Raw genomic sequence first — 20,701 nt, forward strand, 5'->3', positions numbered from 1 at the left:
ACTTTCTCAGACAAATAGGAATAGTACTACCTCAAGACCCAGCTGTACCACTCTTAGGCATATATCCAAAAGATGCTCAAGTATATAACAAGGACATTTGCTCAACCATGTTTGTAGCAGCTTTATTTGTAATAGCCAGAACCTGAAAACAACCCAGATGCCCCTAAATAGAGGAATAGATAAAAAAAAAATTGTGGTACATTTACACAATGGAATACTACTCAGCAATTAAAAGCAAGAAATCATGAAATTTGCAGGCAAATGGTGGGAACTAGAAAAGATCATCCTGAGAGAGGTATCGCAGAAGCAGAAAGACACATATGGCATATACTCACTTATAAGTGGATATTAGACTTATAATGTAGGGTAATCATGCTAAAATCTGTACACCTAAGGAAGCTAAGCAGGAAGGAGGACCCTAGGTAAGATGCTCAATCTTCATTCAGAAAGGCAAATGAGCCGGACATCAGAAGAGGGAAAAAATAAGGAACAAGACATGAGCCTATCACAGACGGCCTTTGAAAGACTTCACCCAGCAGGGTGTCAAAACATATGCTGAGATGCACAGCCAAACTTTGGGCTGAGTGCAGGGAATCTTATGAAAGAAGGGGGAGATAGAAAGACCTGGAGGGAACAGGAGCTCCACAAAGGGAGAGGCAGAACCAAAAAATCTGGGCACAGGGGTCTTTTCTGAGACAGATACTCCAAACAAGGACCATGCATGGAGATAACTTAGAAGCCTTGCACAGAAGTAGCCCTGGGCAGCTCAGTATCCAAGAGGGTTCCCCAATAATAGGACCAGGGACCATATCTGACATGAACTCACGGCCTGGCTCTTGGAGCACCTCCACCTGAGAGGGGAGCAGCCCTGCCAGGAAAACAAAGAAGCCAGTCCTGATGAGACCTGATAGACAATGGTCAGATGGAAGGGGAGGAAGACCCCCCTATCATTGGACTGGGGGAGGGGCATAGGAGAAGAAGAGGGAGGGTGGTATTAGGAGGGGGTGTGGGATACAAAGTGAATAAACTGTAATTAATAATAATTAATTAGTTAAAAACTTACACAATGAAAAAAATGGGAGAGACTAGAAAACAAATAGTTTGGCAAACTTCTATAGCTTATCTTCAGAAAAGGGGAGCCCCACCCCCACCCAAACCCATCCCAGCACATCAAATCACATCAGGACTAAGTGCATCCTCTTCCACAGGCGAGATAAGGCAGCCCAATTAGGGGAAAGTGATCCAAAAGAAGATAACAGAGTCCATGTCAGATCCAACCCCTGCTCTACTTGCTAGGGAACCCACATGAAGACCAAACTGCCCATCAGTGACATATGTGTCATGGGCCTCGGTCCAGTTCATGAATGCTCTTTGATGGGTGCTTCAGTCAGCTCCCATCTGTAAGCTCTTATGAGTCTAGGTTAGTTGACTCCATTGGTCTTCTTGAGGGGTTCTTGTCCCCTACAGGATCTACTATCCTTCCCCCAACTCTTCCACAAGACTCTGGGAGCTCCATGTAATGTTTGGCTGTGGGTCTGTCTCAGCATCTGTTTTGAATCTGCTCCTGGATGAAACCTCTCAGAGGAGAGTTATGCTAGGCTCCTGTTGGAAAGCATAGATGAATACCATTAATAGTGTCTTGGGCTGGCTCTCTTCTATAGGATGGGTCTCAGGTTGGGCTAGTCATCAGTTGGCTATTCCTTCAATCTCTGCTCCATCTTTATCCCTGCGCATCTTGTAGGAAAGGTAAAATTTGGGTTGAAGGTTTTGTGTGTGGGCCGGTGTCCCCCTCTCTCCACTGGAAGTCCTAACTGGCTAGGAAGTGGCTATTTCAGTCTCCATGTTCCCGACAGCTTAGAGGCTCAGCTAGAGTCATCCCATAGCTTCCCAGGAACTTACCCTGTCACAGGTCTCTAGCTTGTCTCAGAGATGCTCAAACCACCCATTGGTTTCCCTTCTTTCTACCAGCCCTCTTACCTCCCAACCCCACTCTCCCCACATCTAATGCCCACCTCATTCCCCTTCCCACATCCTCTCCTACCCACTCTTTCCTCTCTTCATCCACTTCTGATGTCTATTCTATTTCCCCTTCTGAGTGGGAAGCATCCTCCCCATGGCCCTTGTTACTTAGCTTCTTTGGGTCTGTGGATTATAGTCTGATTATCTTGTACCATATGGCTAATATCCACTTACAAGTGAGTACATTCTATGTGTGTCTTTCTGGGTCTGTGTTACTTCACTCGGGATGTTTTTTTCTACTTCCAACCATTTGCTTCCAAATTGCATGATTTCCTTGTTTTTAAATAGCTGAGTAGTATTCCATTGTGTAAATGTACCACAGTTTCTTTATGCATTCTTTGGCTGAGGGACATCTGAGTTGTTTCTAGTTTCTGGATATTAAACGTAAAGCTGCTATGAACATAGTTGAGCAAGTGTCTGTTTCTATCTTGTAGAATAGTTTGAGGAGTATTGGTGTTAGCTCTTCTTTGGAAATCTGGTAGAATTCTGCACTAGAACCATCTGACCCTGTGTTTTTTGTTTGTTTGTTGAAAGACTTTTGATGGCTGTTTTTATTTCCTTAGGGGTTATAGGGCTGTTTAAACTGTTTACTTGCCCTTGATTTAACTTTGGTAGGCAAAATCTATTAAGAAAATCATCCGTTTCCTTTAGATTTTCCAATTTTGTGGAATACAGGCTTTTGAAGAAAGACCTAATGATGCTATGGATTTCTTCAGTGTCTATTGTTATGCCCCCCTTTTCATTTCTAATTAGATTTAACATTTTCTTTGACACCTATATCGATTTCTTTAATTGTATCTTCTGCACCTGGGATTCTCTCCTCCATCTTGTATTCTGTTGGTGATGCCTTTATATAGCTTGCCTATATAGTTCCTGTTCTTTTCCCTAAGTTTTCCTTCAGTTTGTGCTTTCTTTATTGTTTCTATTTCCATTTTTCAGGTCTTGGACTGTTTTATTCATTTCCTTCACCTGTTTGGTTGTATTTTTCTCCATTTCTTTAAGGGATTTATTTGTTTCCTCTTTTAAAGGCCTCTATCATCTTCAGAAGAATAGATTTAAGGTAATTTTCTTGTGTTTTAGCTGTTAGGATATCCAGAGTTTGTTGTAGTAGGATAGCTGGTTCTGGTGGTGTCATATTTACCAACCTGGTTTTGTTCTTACTCTGGCCTTTAGCCATTTGGTTGTTCCTGGTGTTGGCTGGTTTTTCAAGGTACCCGCTGGACTTCTTAGGAGGGCAAGGAGCCCTGGGCCAGAGGCTGGATGTTCCTGGGATCTGTCAGCCCTCCTAAGGATGGTGGGTAGGGCTGTGTGCTGGGATCCCAGAAAATAGCCTGCAGCTCTCCTCTTCTAGCTGTGTCCCAGTTGAACCCATAGGCAGGAGATTGGGTTGGGGTGGGTTCTAATCTGGATGATGCTGAGGTCTGGCAAATTTCCTCTGGAAGGTAGAGCAGCAGACTGGAGGCTGAAACTATGTATGCCTTGGCCCCGGGATCCCTCCAGTGGGAAAACATGAACACAGGTGTTCCAAAGCAGGGCCTCAGGATCAATCTGCAGTAACTGAGCTTAACCTTCCACTACCCAGACACAAGCACCATGCATGCTGCATCAAGATAGGATAAAAAATGGAATACTTTCTCCAAGGTTGCCAAATACCAATGGACTGGACATTGTGAATGTAATTCTTACCTGACAGTTTTCCTAATTGTTATTATTACATATAGTTTTCTCTTACTTGTAAGAGAAATAGCTATTTATTGGACTAAAATGTGAAGATGTTGGAGTGATGTTTTTGTGTACTGTGTCAAAGTTGTCTTTGTATACTCAAATGCTGATTTCTGTGCCAGCAGAGTGCTAAGTGCAGACTGGACTTTGGTATTGTTAAGGTTCACTTATCTCAATGTTTTGTAAACATTGTTCTCCGTCACCTCACCTTCTTATTGGTTGAATAAAGAGCTGGATGACCTATAGCAAAGGCAGGAGAGAATAGGCAAGACTTTGGAGAAATAAAAACTCTGGGAAAGAAACAAGTGTGAAAAGATTCGCTTAGGAGACAAGGAGGAAGTTGGACATATAAAACCGAGGAGAGGTACAGAACCATGTGACAAAACATAGATCAATATAGATTAACATAAGTTATAAGAGCTAGTTGGGAACAACAGTAAACTAAGACCTAAAGCTATTATAAATAAATACATCTGTTTGTCAGAGATGGGGAGAGCATAGAAAGTCTGTACAGTTTTACCGACCCCTGCTGCTACTGTGTAGCCATGGACCCAGACATGGCCCTCAGTGGCAGCCCAGGCTGGGTCCTCATCATGGCCCCAGGTGGAGGAGCTGGCCACTCGCAACAGGCTACTCCTCTCCACCCTCGAGTCTCCAGTTCTATTTCTCTCCATGATGCTCAAGCTGCTCAATGTCTTTCTCTCCCTTCTGAGCACTACCACATACTAGCACACTGCGCTGGCTCCAGCTGCAGGCTGGCCAGGTGGCTGGTGGGCCCCTGGGTAACATTCTCCTTCTACACTGCATGGCGTGGCAGCAAGCTGGTGCCTACAGCCCATCTGTGCCACACACAGCTGGAGGGCAGGTCCGTGGGTGGCATGGTGGTCTGCAGGTCCTGCCTGTCTTCCCCTTCTTATGCTGTGCTGCCTGCTGATGGGCAGGGCTCTGTGGCTCTATGGTACAGCAGCACCGTGAGCTGGAGGGCAGGTTTGTGAGCTCCATTTTCTGCTTGTACTGTGTGGTGCGGCAGAACACAGGTCTCTGTCTGTCTTCCTTGTGCTGAGCTGCACCGCCTGGACCTGATTTGGCTTGGTTTTTATGAGTCCTAGGCATAAACATCTTTGGCCGCCAAGGCAGGCATCAAGCTAGGATGAACAAAGGAGTGCCATCTGCTCTGCCCCTGACTGATATAAGAACAGCACCACCAACAATGTCTATCTTTACTTTTTGCCAGGGGGTTCCATTTCAAATGTTAAGCAGCTTTTTTTTTTTTTTGACAATACGCTAGTGCAATAATAGCATCTGCATGTAGACCTACCATGTTGACTAAGAGCTAAGACTTCTCAGCAAGAATTAGGATGAAAATATATACCATAACAGATTGACTTTCCAGTGAGTTTTTAAAAACATGTATGTGCACGTGTGTGTGTGTGTGCATGTGGAGGCGCCCAGATGTCATTCTCAGAAGCACTATATCCTTTCTCTCTGCTATCTCTCTTCCCTCTCTCTGCTATCTTACTCCCTCACTCCTCAACCTCTCATTATCTCCTCTTTCTCCTCTATCCCCTCTCTATTATCTTCCATGTCCCTCTTTTCCATCTTTATCTCCTCTTTCTCCTTTCCACCCCTTCTCAATCTTTGCCCTTTTCCTGTCTCTCCTCTTCCTCTCCTCTCTTTTATCTCTTTTTCTCTGTCTTTCTTCCTCTATCTTCTCACTCTCCCTTTTTCTACTCACTCTTTCACTCTCGGCCCTCGATCTCCTCCTTTCCTGTCTACTTTGTCCCTCTGTACTTCTTCACCCTTCTCTCTATGTTCTTTCTCCTCTACCTTTTCCTCTTCTCTTCCATCTCTCTCCTCTCTATCACTCACCTTTACCAATCCTCTCTCCCACCTCTTTCTGCTCTCTTTTATTCCCTTATTACTCTCTCCCATCTCAATCTCCTCTCTTTGCCCTTACCCTTATCCCCTTCTCTCACTCCCCATTCTTCTCTATACATTTCACTCTCCCCTTTTTACCTATCTCTTATCCATACCCTCTCCTTACTCATTTTCCCCTTCTCTATACCCTCTCCTGTCTGCCCTCCCTACAGAAAGGGTGAGAATGATACAATACACTCAACTCCACATATCAGTAGGAAAAGCCAAACAACCTAAGTTAAAAATAGGCAAGTAATTGTAGGCTTAGATTTTTTTTTTTTTTTTTTTTTTTACCAAACCTACTTTATTTAGGGTTCTTAAACACCTCTAACTCCCTTCCAACAGGGAGCCCCCCACCCCACCTTAGGTATGAGATTAGTAGGGAAAAGGGCTTTTGTAGACCTTTTTTTTTTTTTTTTTTTTAATATACTTCCTGCTAGTTAGGGTTGATGGATCTTTAGGGGATTATTGAACACAGTCATCAGGATACTAGCAGTCCAGTCCAAACGCAGCAACAAGATTCAGAAGATCAGGACAAGTCAGCGAAAGCGGCAAGACTCAGTTGGATTGGCCCAAGAAGCCCTCTGGAACATCTCTTTCTTTGAAGTCAAGTGTCAAAGCATGAAGATCTGCACAGCGATGTCGATTTAAAAAGTGATGTCTCACTGTGTGTGGACCTCTATATATCTCCTCTCCTCAGAGTCCACACACAGATGTTCTCAGCTGGCCAAAGTCACACCTCCCACATGTGAGAGCTCACAACAAAACATCATGTGCCCTTTCACCAGCTATCCTTCAGCAAAACATCATGTGCCTAGCTTCTAGAACATCACTGAGTCCTCAAGGAAACCAGAAATTTCTACTTCAAGTAATTCCAAGGGAAAGCCCCACTTCCACCTTCCACAAAACTAAAACAGTGCTGGTCACCAAAGAGGTTTCAATGAAAACTGAAGAATCCCACTTGCTTCTCCACAGCCTGCCAGCACTTAGAAGCCCAATGATGCCAAGAGGCCCTCTGATGTAATGTTTTGTGGAGGACAGGTAGACAATACAGTTTCAAAGAGTATTTCTGTAAACTCTAAGACTGGGGGGGGGGGTGTCTATAGGCGTCTCATTTTTGAGACACTCCCGGATCAAAAAAAGATGAAATGGATGCTATCAGAAGCAATCCTTGCGACACCGGAAGTAACAGAAATGACTTCCACCCCTGTTTAAAAGGAACCGATAATTAAATTGTGGTATGTTTGTATACAAAGTGACTTTAGGATGGATAAATCAAAAATTTATGTCATTGACAGGGGAGCATTGCAGCTCAGAAAAGCAAACTCTGAAACTCAAAGACTCCTATGTGACAAGTTCACTGGGAAGTCCTCTTGCGGACGTTTGTGAGGGGCTGGGAGGCAGCACGTGATGGACACAGAAAAAGCCGAGCATGTGCTCTGGAGCTGCCTTTACTAAGATGTCCTTCAGCAAGGGCTCTAAGCATTTGTACCTTCATGTTCCGCAGTCCCTGGATGGCTTGTCCACTGGGAGAGTCATAGTCTGGGGCAACAAGGCTTCTTTCTGATGATGTTGAATTCCTGTGTACGATGCAGCAGTCCTGCAGCAACTAGAGAGACTGATGCTCCGTTCTGAAGGGCAATTTGGCTAAGCACCATTGTATCCACCAGAGTGGGAGAAGCATGGTAATGAAGCCTGGAAGCGGCCAAGGGGGAAAAGGCCCTTTTGATAGACACAGCCCCTGTAACACACCAGTCTATGAAAAACCACTTAGGTGAGCTGCAATGGTTGAACCTTTCCATCTTACTTGTTAAATGAGCTTTTCATATATTGTAGCTTTTAACTGAATTTCAAGTATTTTGCTGCTTTTACTGCTTGAATTTTTATCTTGCCACATAAAATTTTAATTTTATATTGTTAAATGCATCAATTTTTCTTGTGAATTCATAGTTTTATGCTTTGCCTAAAAAGAAACTTTATAAGAATAGATTCTTATTTATTATTTTTGGTGACCATTTACATCAGACCCAAACTCTTGGGGTCTGTGCAGGAGGAACAGCTCAACAGATTTAGAACTCAGGGAATGTGGCCCACAGGTTAGCACAACCATGACGGGGTGCCTCGAGAGGACTATGTGTCCTGAGGACTTCATGCTGTTCCAGAGCTTTGCTCTGCTCATGGCCTTCACGGTCACCACATAACTCCTAATATACAAGTTCTGTGAAAACTATACGGGGCTTCCAGCCCCTCGCTGAGCAGTATCGTTGGCTCTTACAATAACAGTGCTTGATCTTTTTCAAGCATTGCTGCTGGAGCAGATTAATGATTCATCCACCACCCTCAGAAAGAACTCAGAGAGGTGGACTGTTAGCAATAACAACCACCCTTGGAGAAAATTTGGAGAAGTAGCTTGCTAGCAAAGTTAGATTAAGAGGTTTTTGTTAGTGGCTCCAATGCAGAACATTTTAGGAAATAGTTTGAAGTTCAGAGAGGCATACTCCTAAAAGTTGAGCTAGGGCTTTTTGAGGTCAGGGAACAAGAACAGCAGCAGCCCAACTGATACTGGCTGACATAACTTTTTTGCTAAAGCTGGTCTGGTGATCACGGTGATGATCCATTTCTTGTACTCCTTTTGCCCTCAGCTTCCTGATTTAATAATAACAATAATAAAAACTGTTAATGAGTATATATGCACCCTGAACATTTAAACACCCTGTTTTTATATAAAAGTTATATCTATTTGTTATTCTTTTAAGATTTTTATAAAATTGCTTTTTAAGATAAATAATAAAATAATTGATCTTTTCTTTGTAATGGGAAATTGAAGCTTCCCAGTAAGAGAAACTGGTTGAGAAAATTACCTTGCTTACACAGTTAATCTGTAAGAAGTTGCTTAGTTACAAATGGATGTGGGTCCTTAGAAACAATTTGTTTCTTACCCATAAAATGTGAAACATTTGAACATGTGAGGGTATTGGGGAACATGTTTTTCTACATATACTCATTAATATCATCCACGTAAAGAAATAGAATGTAACTACATTGTGGTTTTGTACTGCTTGAAAGATTTTGCTGGGACATATAAGCTGCAGAAGGAAAAATAAAGTTGGAGCTGAAGCTCCATCCACCAAGAAAGTGTGTATGTATATATGTATGTGTATATATGAAACTGTTGGAGCTTTCGTCATCCATTAAGTGTGTGTGGTGTGTGTGTGTGCGTGTGCACACACGCATTTGATTTATTCGTCATCAACCCCACATCCTCTCCTTGGATTCTGAACATTGTTAGAGCTGGTCTCGACCAGCTTTGTCCACACCTTCCATTCTCCACTGATCTAAGGGACTGGTGCCTTCCTGCCCAGTAGTGCAGTCAGCTTGACTTCTCCTCTAAGTGGCCTATTCTCTACAGAGTGGATGCCTCCTGCTCGGCAGGACTTCACATAGGACTTCACCTATGACGATGAGCCGTGTGACTGACTATGGCCACAATAACTAGGAAACTAACTTTGGTTCCTGGAATGCGGTAGTTTGGATAAAATGGACCCCACAGGCCCACAGGAAGTGGCACTATTAGGAGGTGTGACCTTGGAGTAGATGTGTCACTAGATTTCAGAAGCTCAAGCCTGGCCCGTGTGTCACTGTCATTTCCTGCTGCTTGTGGATCCAGATGTAGAACTCTTAGCTACATCTCCAGCACCATGTCTGCCTGTGTGCCACCAAGCCTCCACCCACGATAATGCACTGAAGCGCCGAACTATAAGCCAAGTCCAATTGTGTGTTTTTCTTATAAGAGTTGTTGTGGTTATTTTGTCTCTTCACAGCCATAAAACCCTAACTAAGACACAGACTATCAGAGTTCTGCTTGGTCATGAGGTTCCAATGCTTGCTGTCCTTTAGAACACTGTCGTTTATTGTTCTTTAGGAAAGTGGCTCTCAAACTTCCTAATGCTGACACCCTTTTATATGGTTCCTCATGTTGTGGTGAACCCCAACCATGAAATTATTTGATTGCTACTTCATAACTGTAATTTTGTTAGGAAACGTAATGTAAATATCTGTGTTTTCCGGGAGTCTTCGGCAACCCCTGCGAAAAGGTCATTTGATGCCTAAAGGGTTTGTGACGCGCAAGCTGAGAACCACTGCTTAGGGATATCTGCATGGCAGAGAGGCATCCTCCCGCCTCTCTGAGGACGCCCTGCTGCAGTGTGCTCTGTGTAAACGCCTTCAAAAGTCCATTCGCTCTCAGGCAAGAAAGACATTTGATTGGCTTGTGAATGGTCATGGAAACAGCTTCCTGTCAGAGGCAGCAGGAGCTATGATCACTGCAGTGGTAGAGCTTTAATTCCAACAGCCCCCATTGGTGGCCGCAGGGTTCTACTTTTGCCAGTTAAGGTTAGAAAGAATTATGTGAGTCACCACCTCTTGCATGGATTATCTGTAGTGTTTGCTTCCCACACTGAAACCTTACTGATATACTTAAATGAAATATTAACAGCTACTACTACTCCCTAGTAGTAGTAATAATACCTTCAGCTGGCTCAGCTAATCTAGACAGGGACTTCCCTAAACACACTGAAATTGGGCAGCAGGGAAATTTGTTTATTGACATTAAGAAAAAAATCATCATCTGGCTTTTAAGGACTCCAAGAAACTTCCAGAAAGGCAAAATCTGAGCAGAAGCTTGGATAGGTTTGAAGCAATTGGTCTCACATGGAATGTGTTCCTTCTCTGACTAGCAAACGATCACATTTGTCAGGTGAGGACAACTTGGCTACCGTAACCTCCTTTGTGGCCAGAAATGTGCCTGGCTAAAGCAAGGCTCTAGCTCTGGGTGGGCCAGTGTAGAAACGCCTGATGAATAAAGCAGAGATTTGGAGCAGCAAGAGTCAAGTTCTGGGCCGTCACTTGGACTTTAGACCCTGGTGAAAGGTCCAGGAGCAGAGGACATCAGGTATACCTTATGGGGTGTTTAAGTAGGCACATGTTGGGAACGAGGGAAGATGTTAGATTGGTAATGATAGGGGCAACATGGAAATAAGACTGGCTTCTCCCAAAGTAGGACTGTTTTTTTTTTTTTTTCTTCTGTAAATCAGAATAACTATAGGACACCAGTTTCCTGTGGGAGTGGAGACTGAAAGGTGTGGGGCAGGGGACTTGGGGGTCTCATGGGGGAAAGGAGGACTTTGGGGATGGAAGGTTCTGTCTGCAGGTCAGTTCCCTGTATTCTCCAAGTTTGGTATACTGATCCTATCAGAAGCTTCCCATATCCCGGCAGCCCGCTGGCATTATCAGTCAAGTCAATCGTCCTGCCCAACTCCCTATGACACAGCTCCCTCCAAGGCAAGGCCAAGCCACCTAATCCTTCCCAAAGAGTTTCACCAACTGGGAACAAGTATTCAAATACATAAGCTCAAGGGGGTCATTCTCACGCAGGCCACCACAGCTGACAAGCCAATACTGACTCTGCAGGGTTGGGCCCTGGATGAGGATACTGATGTCTTTTCTCGACCCCCAGGGCTACACAGCACCTTTCTGCACCATGAAAACTGGTCAGCAGGGTTAAAGCTTTCCACTCCTTTGAAATGGGTTTTTTTGAAGTCCTAAGTGTGTATTCAGCAACAGGGTCTTACCATGCCGATGTGATGAATAAACAGCCAAGGGCAATGGCAAGGGTCTGGCTGTTCTGGAGACTTCTGGGGCCTCCCTGATCAATTAACTCATAGGGAGCCATCCCATGCCTTGTCCTACAATTTTAGTTCAATAACCCATGTGTTCTGGGAGTGGCACTGTCACAATGCAAGGTAATCCTGTTCAACTTTCTTTTTCGGAACTTGTATTTTGAAACTGGCTTACTAATGAGTGGGTTTCCGTAAGGTTTTCAACATCCATCTTAACTTTGGTTACCGCACACTGCCCTCCCTTGTCTCTCCCCCCCCTCCCCACTCACTAAATCCTTCATGTCCTAATATGCCTCATAGGATAATAGGAAAAATATGGAAAACAAAAACAAGCATTCCATTTTAGTGTATCTTTCTGAAAATGCAAGATTCTGAAGGAATGTGTAAGTATGTGGTGTATCCTGTTTCAAACAAGCATTCTGTCAGAAGAAAAACTTGAGGTTCAGTGATGCAGAAACCATTCAAGCACAAATAGAACCGTGAGACAATTCTTGAGCCATGGCTGCAATCAGAAAGTTAAAAAAAAAAAAAGCTTAATTATTAAGAATCCCTAACAATTATACAGAGGAATGAACTTCCAATGAAATAAAAGCTTTGTGGAATAATTCTCAGGATTTCATCATATCTGACAAATAAATCATTATTTTTACTAGGATACTTGACTTTAAATTACTATAAAAAATAAAAATTTCTCCAAGATACTAAAAAATTTAAAAGAAGTAAAACCGTTGTTGGCTTAGCAACTCTCCTGCAAGTACTGATTATACATTGAAAACCAAAACCAAACAACCCAAACCACGTGAAATAAGAACATAGGTACAATCCGATTATCCACCGCATACTACCAGATCCACTAGGACAGACTAGAGCATGGAATGCCACACAGATACATAAAGAAGGGAATAAAGGGTCAGGTAGTACAAGATCTCATACACTCTTGGCAAGTTAGCACTGAGCCACATCCCTAAACAGGTATTCTTAATGAGAATATAAAGATGCCTTGTTTTATACAAAATCTGTAATTTCTTTCATGCTAGGAATAAAAATGGAAAGTTGAAAATTAGTTAAACCAGTATTTGCACTGATTTTTAAGATGAGATTCACTTTCTACTTACTAAAATTTTTAACAAAATGTTTCCTGAGATGTGTGCATCAGCATTTGACACGTGCATGTGTGGACATCAGAGGACTACTGCAGGAGTTGGCTCTTTCCACTATGTGGATCTTGGGAACAGAACCTGGGCCATTAGATCTCTTTACCCACTACCTCACTGGCCTCTACTTTATACCTTCTGTGACTTAAAATTTAATGTACTGGCTGAATGTTGCTCTCATAATTACCATCTTATATATTCTACTCTCTGATCAAAATATTTTGTTTTTCTAACCTCCAGTTATGCTGGAAGCATTTTCAGCATCTTTTCCGAAACATCCCATAATCAAACCTGCCAGGTACTTCTTTTAAAGGCACACTCCCGGTCCAGAGAATTCTCACCACCACTCTCTGTTACCTTTCTATAGGCATTTTATAACCAACTGCAGCTTGTTTTGCATTTTCCCACTAATCAGGTTCTTGTAGGGAGTCAAGATTTACTGATCTTTGTGTCCCTGACTGGAAGCTGTGTAAGATTTGCTCACCAAGGCCTGGTGTGAATGAATGTGGCTGTAGTGTTTGGATGTTCTTGAACGGCCCCACAGGCTCATATATTTGGATACCTGGTCTCCACTGGTAGAACTGTATGTGAATGATTAGAAGGTGTGACCTTGATGGAGGAAGTGACACTGAGGAGCTGGCTTTGAGGTTTCCAAAGCCCATACCATTTCCAGTTTGCATTTTCTCTGCCATGTGCTTGGGGATAAGGTACAAGCTCTCAGCTAACGCTCCAATGCCATGCCTAACTGCCTTCTGCCATACTCCTTGACATGATGGTCACAGACCCTCTGGATCCAAGTGTGAACCCCAAATTAAATGCTCTTTTTAAGTTGCCTTGGTCAAGTGTTTTGTCATAGCACAAGAAAGGTAACTAAGATAGTGCCTTCTCTTTGTAATTCAACACATATATTACTAATAATTTACAACAACATCAAAACCACCCGTTTTATTGCCAAATTTTTGTTTACATTGACTTGGCAGCATGTTTTTCCTTTGCTTTCATTGTAAGATAATAAGTCAAAGCTTAAATCAGGTATGTCACAAGTAAGTATGGAAAGGTGAGTTTATATTTTGGGGGAAATCTTTTATAATCTTACAAACACTGATATTTACAATATTCTTTAATGTAAATATATACAACATATCATTTAACATTTAAATGTACAAAATAGTTTTAAATCATTATATTGTTAAAGAACAGTGTAAAATGCAAAGTAGTGAAAAAATTCACAAAACTGCTAATATTGTAAAACAAGTTCATAAACTGTCATGCAGTATCTTATATAAAACATAACTGTGCAAGTCAACTCCAATCTACTCATTTAAAGGCAATGTAAATTACTCATCTACATAAATCATACCAATACTTAATTACAACTCATACAACTTAATTAGAACTCATATGCTAAAGCAGAAAACTGTTTTGTTTTGTTTTAAAGATAGGGTCTTCCTATTCCTAGGAATATGTAGACCAGGCTGGCCTTGAACTCTAGAAATCCATCTATCTTTGCTTCTGAATTCTGGGATTAAAGGTATGCACCATCACACAAGTCGCCATGTTATGATATGAAAACGGAATATGAACTGTGATAACATATCTAACAAATTTCTGAAAAGCTACTAAGAAACATCAGAGACAACAAACCAAGCATTTTCCCTGGAATTCACACACGTGTGTGACAGAGACACCAAAAGATGAAAATAAAAGCTACCCAGGTGCTGTGAACTAGTTTCAGCTTTAACACTTAGTTTCATTTAGAACCCTTTCAGTTCCTCTTGGATGCTTTTATTTTCTCCTGATTTAGTGGGGGCAATAAGGCAATGATGAGTAAGGCGGAGGAGATACCAGAAAGCAAAATTACAGGCAACAAAAGCACACATAAAACCTTTTCAGAAAAGGTCAGAAAATGATTACATATATTACATTATTCTCCTAACTGATTTTTCTGGGCATATCACAAAATATAGTCATAAAAGTACTATTAGGAAATGGAAACTAGAGATCCAGATCAAATTTGTTAATGCTGACAGAGTACATGTTCATCAACATGTGTGTGCTTTTCTTTGTGCTTCTATGATGGTACTTTCCTTCATGCTATTCTATTTGATAACAGATTAAGCATCTTGGTGGTAGAGGTGAAAGTAGAAAAAGGAAAATTTGGATGGCAACTCTGTTATTGATGAGACACCCACACGGGATATCCACTGATGATGTACAAGTGTGTGTACAAGGAGGTGTCAAAGGTATCTTTGTCTGGCATGGAGCAGAGCATCACTCTTGGGCATACTGATTCTATCAGCTTCTCCAGCTCATTCTGTCAGGACCCAGAAATATACATGGGGAAAAGGTAAACTAAAGAGCAGTAGGACAGCTTGGGCTGGAAGGCTAAGGATGCCATGTTCTTTTCTTTTTCTTTTTTTTTGCAGTTTGATCATAATTGAATATTTATTTATTTTTAATTTAATTTTTCTTTTTAGTTACATTTGTTAACTCTGTGTCCCAGCTGTATCCCGCCCCCTCATTCCCTCCCCAACCCCACACTCCCTCCCTGGTCTCTTCCCTGCCCCTTTCCACGTCCACTGATAGGGAAGGACCTCCTCCCCTTTCATTTGACCCTGTTTTACCAGGTATCTTCAGGGCTGGCTGCAAAGTCCTCCTCTGTGGCCTAACAGGACTGCTCCTCCCCTGGGGGGTGGGGTGGGGAGGTCAAAGAGCCTGCCCTGGATGCCATGTTCTTGAACTGAGAACTGAAGAGGCTAAACGTGCTTATAGTCTGCATGTCACAGACCTCACTTAGCCAAACCAGAGAAAAGGAACATTCTGTGGAGAAGCCTGGGCCAGTACTAAACAATTGCAGGGAAATCAGAATGGCTCTCTCAAACACTTTCAGTGGACGGTATTAAGATCTTAAATCTTGTGAGCTTGTGACGAATAATGGGGTTCGAGGGAAAAAGGAAGAAAGCTCCTTCACCGTGTGAGGCATAGCACAAGATGTAAAAGTAGGAAGCAGAACAAAAATGCTTACCAACTGACTTCTAACTACTGTCTCCAACCCCAACACCCCTCGGATAATGGGGGTTAAGCAGTACCAAGTTCTGGCTAGGGTGGGAAAGAATGAAATTCAAATGTACAGGCCTACTGACGCTGCCAACTGCAGTGCTCTCGGTGGAGTGGCAATAAATAACCAAGGAGCAAGGGGATAGAGAATACTGACTGCATTTTCTGACAACACCCTTAGAACACAGGCAGGGCAAACCACCCATTAGGCACAAGGTATCAGACTCTCAGTATTCTGAAGCGCATGTAACAAATGTTTTACTTAATTTTATTAGGAAAAACAACCTGAGTTTTAAATTAAAGGAATATTTTACTTCTCCAAAATACGAATACTGTTATTTCATACAAACACAATTATAAAATGTAATTCTGAATTCTGTATGGAAGGGGTCTGCATGGGCAAAAGTGCTTAGGGCCTAAAAACCTCATGAGCTTTGAGTACATGGTCAAACCAATTACAGGAATGAGAGCTCCAGGCCAATTAAAAGGACTGGAAAAGAATGGTTCAAGGCTAAATGAGGGCCAGGGTCTTGTTTCACTGATTTTGTTTCTTGAGAATTATTTCTGAAGAACACTAAGTCTAATATAGGAGAAGAATGATCATTAATTTTCCTTAGCAAAGTCAGATTAAGAACAAATTTAAACTCATTATTTTACAGTTGTGTGCACCAATAAAAACAGAACGTAGGCTGAAGAGACTCAGGTGTCTCCGGTCCTCCACTTCTGCAAACACTGTTAGGATGGGCTTTTCTTTAGTTTTTCATGAACTTCTGTGTTACATGCCCCTTGGGTTCCAGACTCATCTGTGCTTCTTTAAGGCCTTGGCTCTAAATATCCGCAGGAGGCCAAGCAAGGTCAGCAGAAAAGCCATCTGCAGCTGCCAAAGCAAGTAGACCCTATGGCAAGAGAAAAGAAAACAGCATTGAGAAAGAATAGGAAAGAAAGAGACAAATGATGAATCTGAATGTTCTAAATCTGTGCTGTTAAAAACTGGTTAAGAATTTAATTCCTGTGTGAAATATCTTCTGAATAATAGGTTTGAGATATCTGCTCTTTGTTTAGCAAACAGCTATAAGCCTCCAAGAGAATAAAAGTTCCCTTTACATCTCTGTATTTTAAAATATTTCATAAGGTAAATTACAAATATAGTCTATAGTCAGAAAAACAGACCCTCAATAGTTGCTTAAAAATTTGTCTTCTCACGGCCTTACACTCTGACTACTGCCATGCCTTACAATGTAGTTCAGGGTAGTGAATACCCTGGCATGTGAGAAATACAGATTTGAGAAACAACTTTTAGTAATTGAACAATATTCTAGGGAAACAAGAAGAAAGTTAATCAACATCCATTTCCAGGTCTGTTCCACAGCCTATGAAGTAGACAGGTGAAAAGGAAGAAAAGCACAAAGGAATGAATTGCTATTGACTTTTGTAGCCTTCTGTGCTTGAAGAGACACCAAGTTATACAATTCTAGCTCTTTACTAGTTCCATTCTTTGCCTGCAAAAGATCATCCTGAGTGCAGTAACCCAGAAGCATGGTATATATGCTCACTTATAAGTGGATATTAGCCATATAATAGGATAAACATACTAAAATCTACAGACCTAAAAAAGCTAAATAACAAGGACTCTACTGAAGTAGGAGAGAAGGAACAAGGTAGGAGCCTACCACAGATGTCCTGTAAAAGATTCCACCAAGCAGGGGATCGAAGCAGATGCAGAGACTCGTAGCCAAACTTTGAACACAGTGCAGGGAGTCTTATGGAAGAATGGGGATAAAGACACAGAGGGGAACAGGAGGTCCACAAGGAGACCAACAAAGTCTCAAACAGTTGGGCTCCAAAGACCATCCATAGAAAGGACTAGAACCCCTGCTCAGATGTAGCCCATAGACAGCTCAGTCTCCATAGGGATTCCTTAGTAAGGGGAGAAGAGACAGGCTCTGACATCAACTCAGTTGCCTGCCGCTTGATCACTTCTCCCTGGTGGGGCAACCTAGCCAGTCCAAAGAGAAAGAGGATCGAGGCAGTCCTGATGGGACCTGATAGGCTAGGGTCAGACAGTAGAGGAGGAGGACTTCCCCTATCAGTGGACCATGGAAGAGGGATAGGGGAGGAAGAGGGATGGAGGGGACTACAACCGGGATACAAATTAAATAAAGTGTAAACAATGATGATGATGATATTAAACTGTTTAGGTCACTACTGATACTGTTTAACCATGATTATAAACAAATTTAGTTATTAAACCACTAAGTCAGAACAAGATGGACAAAGCCATCCCTTTGGGGGAGATGATACTTTACAATCTTTTTTCATATATAGTTCATGAAAATAAAAGTGAACACACACACACACACACACACACACACACACACCTAGCTCTTTAAATTTCAATTGAGGAACTTGGAGTTTAGAGAAATGTACCCAGAACAAGGTCATGTACCAAAGCTGTCAGAGATTAGGTTGAGAGATCAGGATTCCTGAATTTTTGCTCTGGAGCTCTTATACTTCCAGACTTCGAGGGGATTTTACAAAGTCTGTTTCATTGTTCATAATAAATGTACACAGAGAAAGAGAAAAACTGCTAGTTTTCTTTAAAAACTACACATTAATTTGGGAACTGCACAATCTTAAAATGAAGATAAAAGGTGAGCCTAACAAATCAGCACATGAATCAGAGCTGGAGTAACTCTGGGGGCTAAAGGAGCCTCAGATATATAAAGTGAAGTTAGCCAGGAGAAAGCAAACTCTGTTTCTTCAAATCACATAGTCCAAGTCAGCCTCAGGTCACCTAAGACTGACTGTACAGCCACTCCACCCGTGCTGCCTTCTTCTTTGGCTACAACTGCAACAACAAAAAAAGAAAAATTCTAAACTCGCATTCAGTTTCAATATAACAAAACTGTTACCAAAAAGAAGGCCTGGACAATGAGCAGACACTAGTTCTTCAACTAGCAGAAATATTGACTTACTGGTCCTTTATATGAAAAAAGTTTACTAACCTCCATTTTATGTTTACAAAGTATAGGAAACTGGGTTAAATATGTGAAGTACTAGATTGTATCTTTTCGTTTCTAAAAATTGCAACATCTGATTTAAACTTGATTGTCATTTGTCTCTTTCTCCTGACAGTAGGAAAAAAGCTAGGTAGAGGGTTACATTAGCAAGTCCTGTTAAATAACATTTTATCACACACTATAGCAACCAGACAAAGTTGGAACTAATTATTTCCCTTGTGAAATTCATCTAAAAATGTTTAAATTGCTGAGAAAGCTGACAATCTTCTGGTACAGTGCTACACAATAAAAGTAAAGCAAATATAGAGGTCTGAAAACTGGTTTTTCCCCCTTTTGGTCTCTTGCTGAATGTTTCTAAGGAATGTTTTTTCCTTCTGCCTTGTTTGGCATTCTACACCATGTTCTTAGATTTACTAGTCAGTAGTCCTCAACCACATTAACTCTTTCCACACCTAGGCTGCAACATCCAAAGAACACACACACACACACACCTTACCACCAGAACATATGGGAAAGAAGGTATGTCTAATGAGATAAGGTGCCGGAATGAGAAACAAAGGCTACTTCAGAGAAGTAAAGCTTAGACATAGTCTACGTATCAAGCTGTGTAGAGCAAAGCAGACCAGCACTCCAGCTTTCATTAGTCTACTGCACTGCTTATTAGAGACAGGAACCCAACACTCGAGTGTCACTAAGAGAAACAAGCCCAATTCTCTTATTTATGTGGGAAAGTTTAGAATTTTATGGATTAAAAGAAAAACCCACTTAATTTATACTGCTATAACATGTCAAGGTCATGCATATAACTGCAGCATGTCAAGGTCAGATGTCTTACTTTAAATAATCACATGAACAGCTCCTTTGTGCTGCTCTCTTCAGCCAGTCCATTTTCTTCCTTGCTTTTGTAATTGGAAAGGAACAGATTTTCTATCTGAGTCAAGAATTCCTCAGCGATGAAGCAATTGGCTACTTTGCTTAGTGTTTTCCTTAGACACTCCAAAAGCTAGTAAAAGAAAAAACATTATATTATATTTAAATACTTAAGTATTAAGAGGGCTGGCGTAACTGCCACTATTTCTTTTCAAACCTCAGATTTCTTAATACTCAAATGAGAAATACTGTCCTCACCAATCTCTGCCTGGAACACAGAAATCACTGTTAAAGGTAAATGAGCTCCCTTACAACTCCACAGGAAAAGAACCATATGCAAGGAATGCTTTCTACTGTAGACAAATCTGTGATTTTACAATTAGATTTACAGAGACAAACCATGTGTACAGTTTTAAAAACAAACAAACAACAAAGCACATAGAACCGTGGGTCTAGGGGTACAGCACAGTGCCTGGTAACCATGTACAAGGCTCAAATTTGAGCGCCCAGCCCCAAACCCAAACAAACAAAACAGAGAGACGGAGAGAAAGAACAAAAAGAGAACTATGTATATAGTTCTTGGCCAGTTTCCTGGGAGATGAACACATTGGTCTTTCAATAGTATATAGAAAAATGTAGCAAAATGAACTTACTATGCTTACTTTTTAGTAATATTCCCAAAACGACTAAAATAAAATAAAAAATGTTGACAGTCTATTATTCATCTTAACCAGAAATGGAAAAACAAAATCTAAACCTTTATTTTCTAAATGCAAAGTTAGAGCAAAATGAGCATTTAAATTAGACTTATACTGTATTTCTTAAAAAATGGCCAAACATTACAGTTAAAAGAGAACATGGTACTTGTGAATTTTAAAGATAAAAGGTTTTTTTCACTATATACAATAATAAACTGGTAAGAAATACTTAAGTCAACACGGACAAATGTATTATAAAAGAGTATTATTTCTATGTACACGCTTAGCCAATAAAACACACTGTTTTTACAAAGTAAATCAATAAAGGAAACATTGAAAATGTATCCAAACACACCAAGATGACTAGAGCTTTGGAATCTGAATAATGAAACCATTAAAAATGAAGGCAGCTTACTTTTTGCAAACAGGTTAGGTCAGAATCCCGGTGAAAGATTCTATCCATGGGGACACTGCTGTAGGAAGAAATTTGAAAAGAAACTGTTGAGACAAATATACAATTGGTTGTGTAATAAAACTGTCACTGATGCCGGGCATCAGGATTTTAT

The 20,701-nt window shown here is 41.3% G+C and overlaps 1 protein-coding gene across 2 annotated transcripts in view; it reads right to left on the reverse strand.

Annotated features, from left to right (window-relative positions):
- Positions 1-13,420: 13,420 nt before the first annotated feature.
- Positions 13,421-20,701, reverse strand: part of Mysm1 (Myb like, SWIRM and MPN domains 1) — a 40,340-nt gene continuing 33,059 nt past the window's right edge. The window contains exons 18-20 of one of the 2 annotated variants that reach the window (XM_021663161.2): positions 20,551-20,605; positions 19,403-19,570; positions 13,421-16,443 (exon numbers count right to left, since the gene is read on the reverse strand). In XM_021663161.2, the coding sequence (XP_021518836.1) occupies positions 19,412-19,570; positions 20,551-20,605 (214 nt within the window). In that variant the 3' untranslated portion in view covers positions 13,421-16,443; positions 19,403-19,411. Of the gene's footprint in view, positions 16,444-19,402; positions 19,571-20,550; positions 20,609-20,701 lie in introns of both variants that reach the window. The other variant, XM_021663160.2, reaches the window with a different exon arrangement.

Source organism: Meriones unguiculatus, chromosome 12 (assembly GCF_030254825.1).
Source record: "Meriones unguiculatus strain TT.TT164.6M chromosome 12, Bangor_MerUng_6.1, whole genome shotgun sequence".
In the NCBI taxonomy this organism is placed as follows: domain Eukaryota; kingdom Metazoa; phylum Chordata; class Mammalia; order Rodentia; family Muridae; genus Meriones; species Meriones unguiculatus.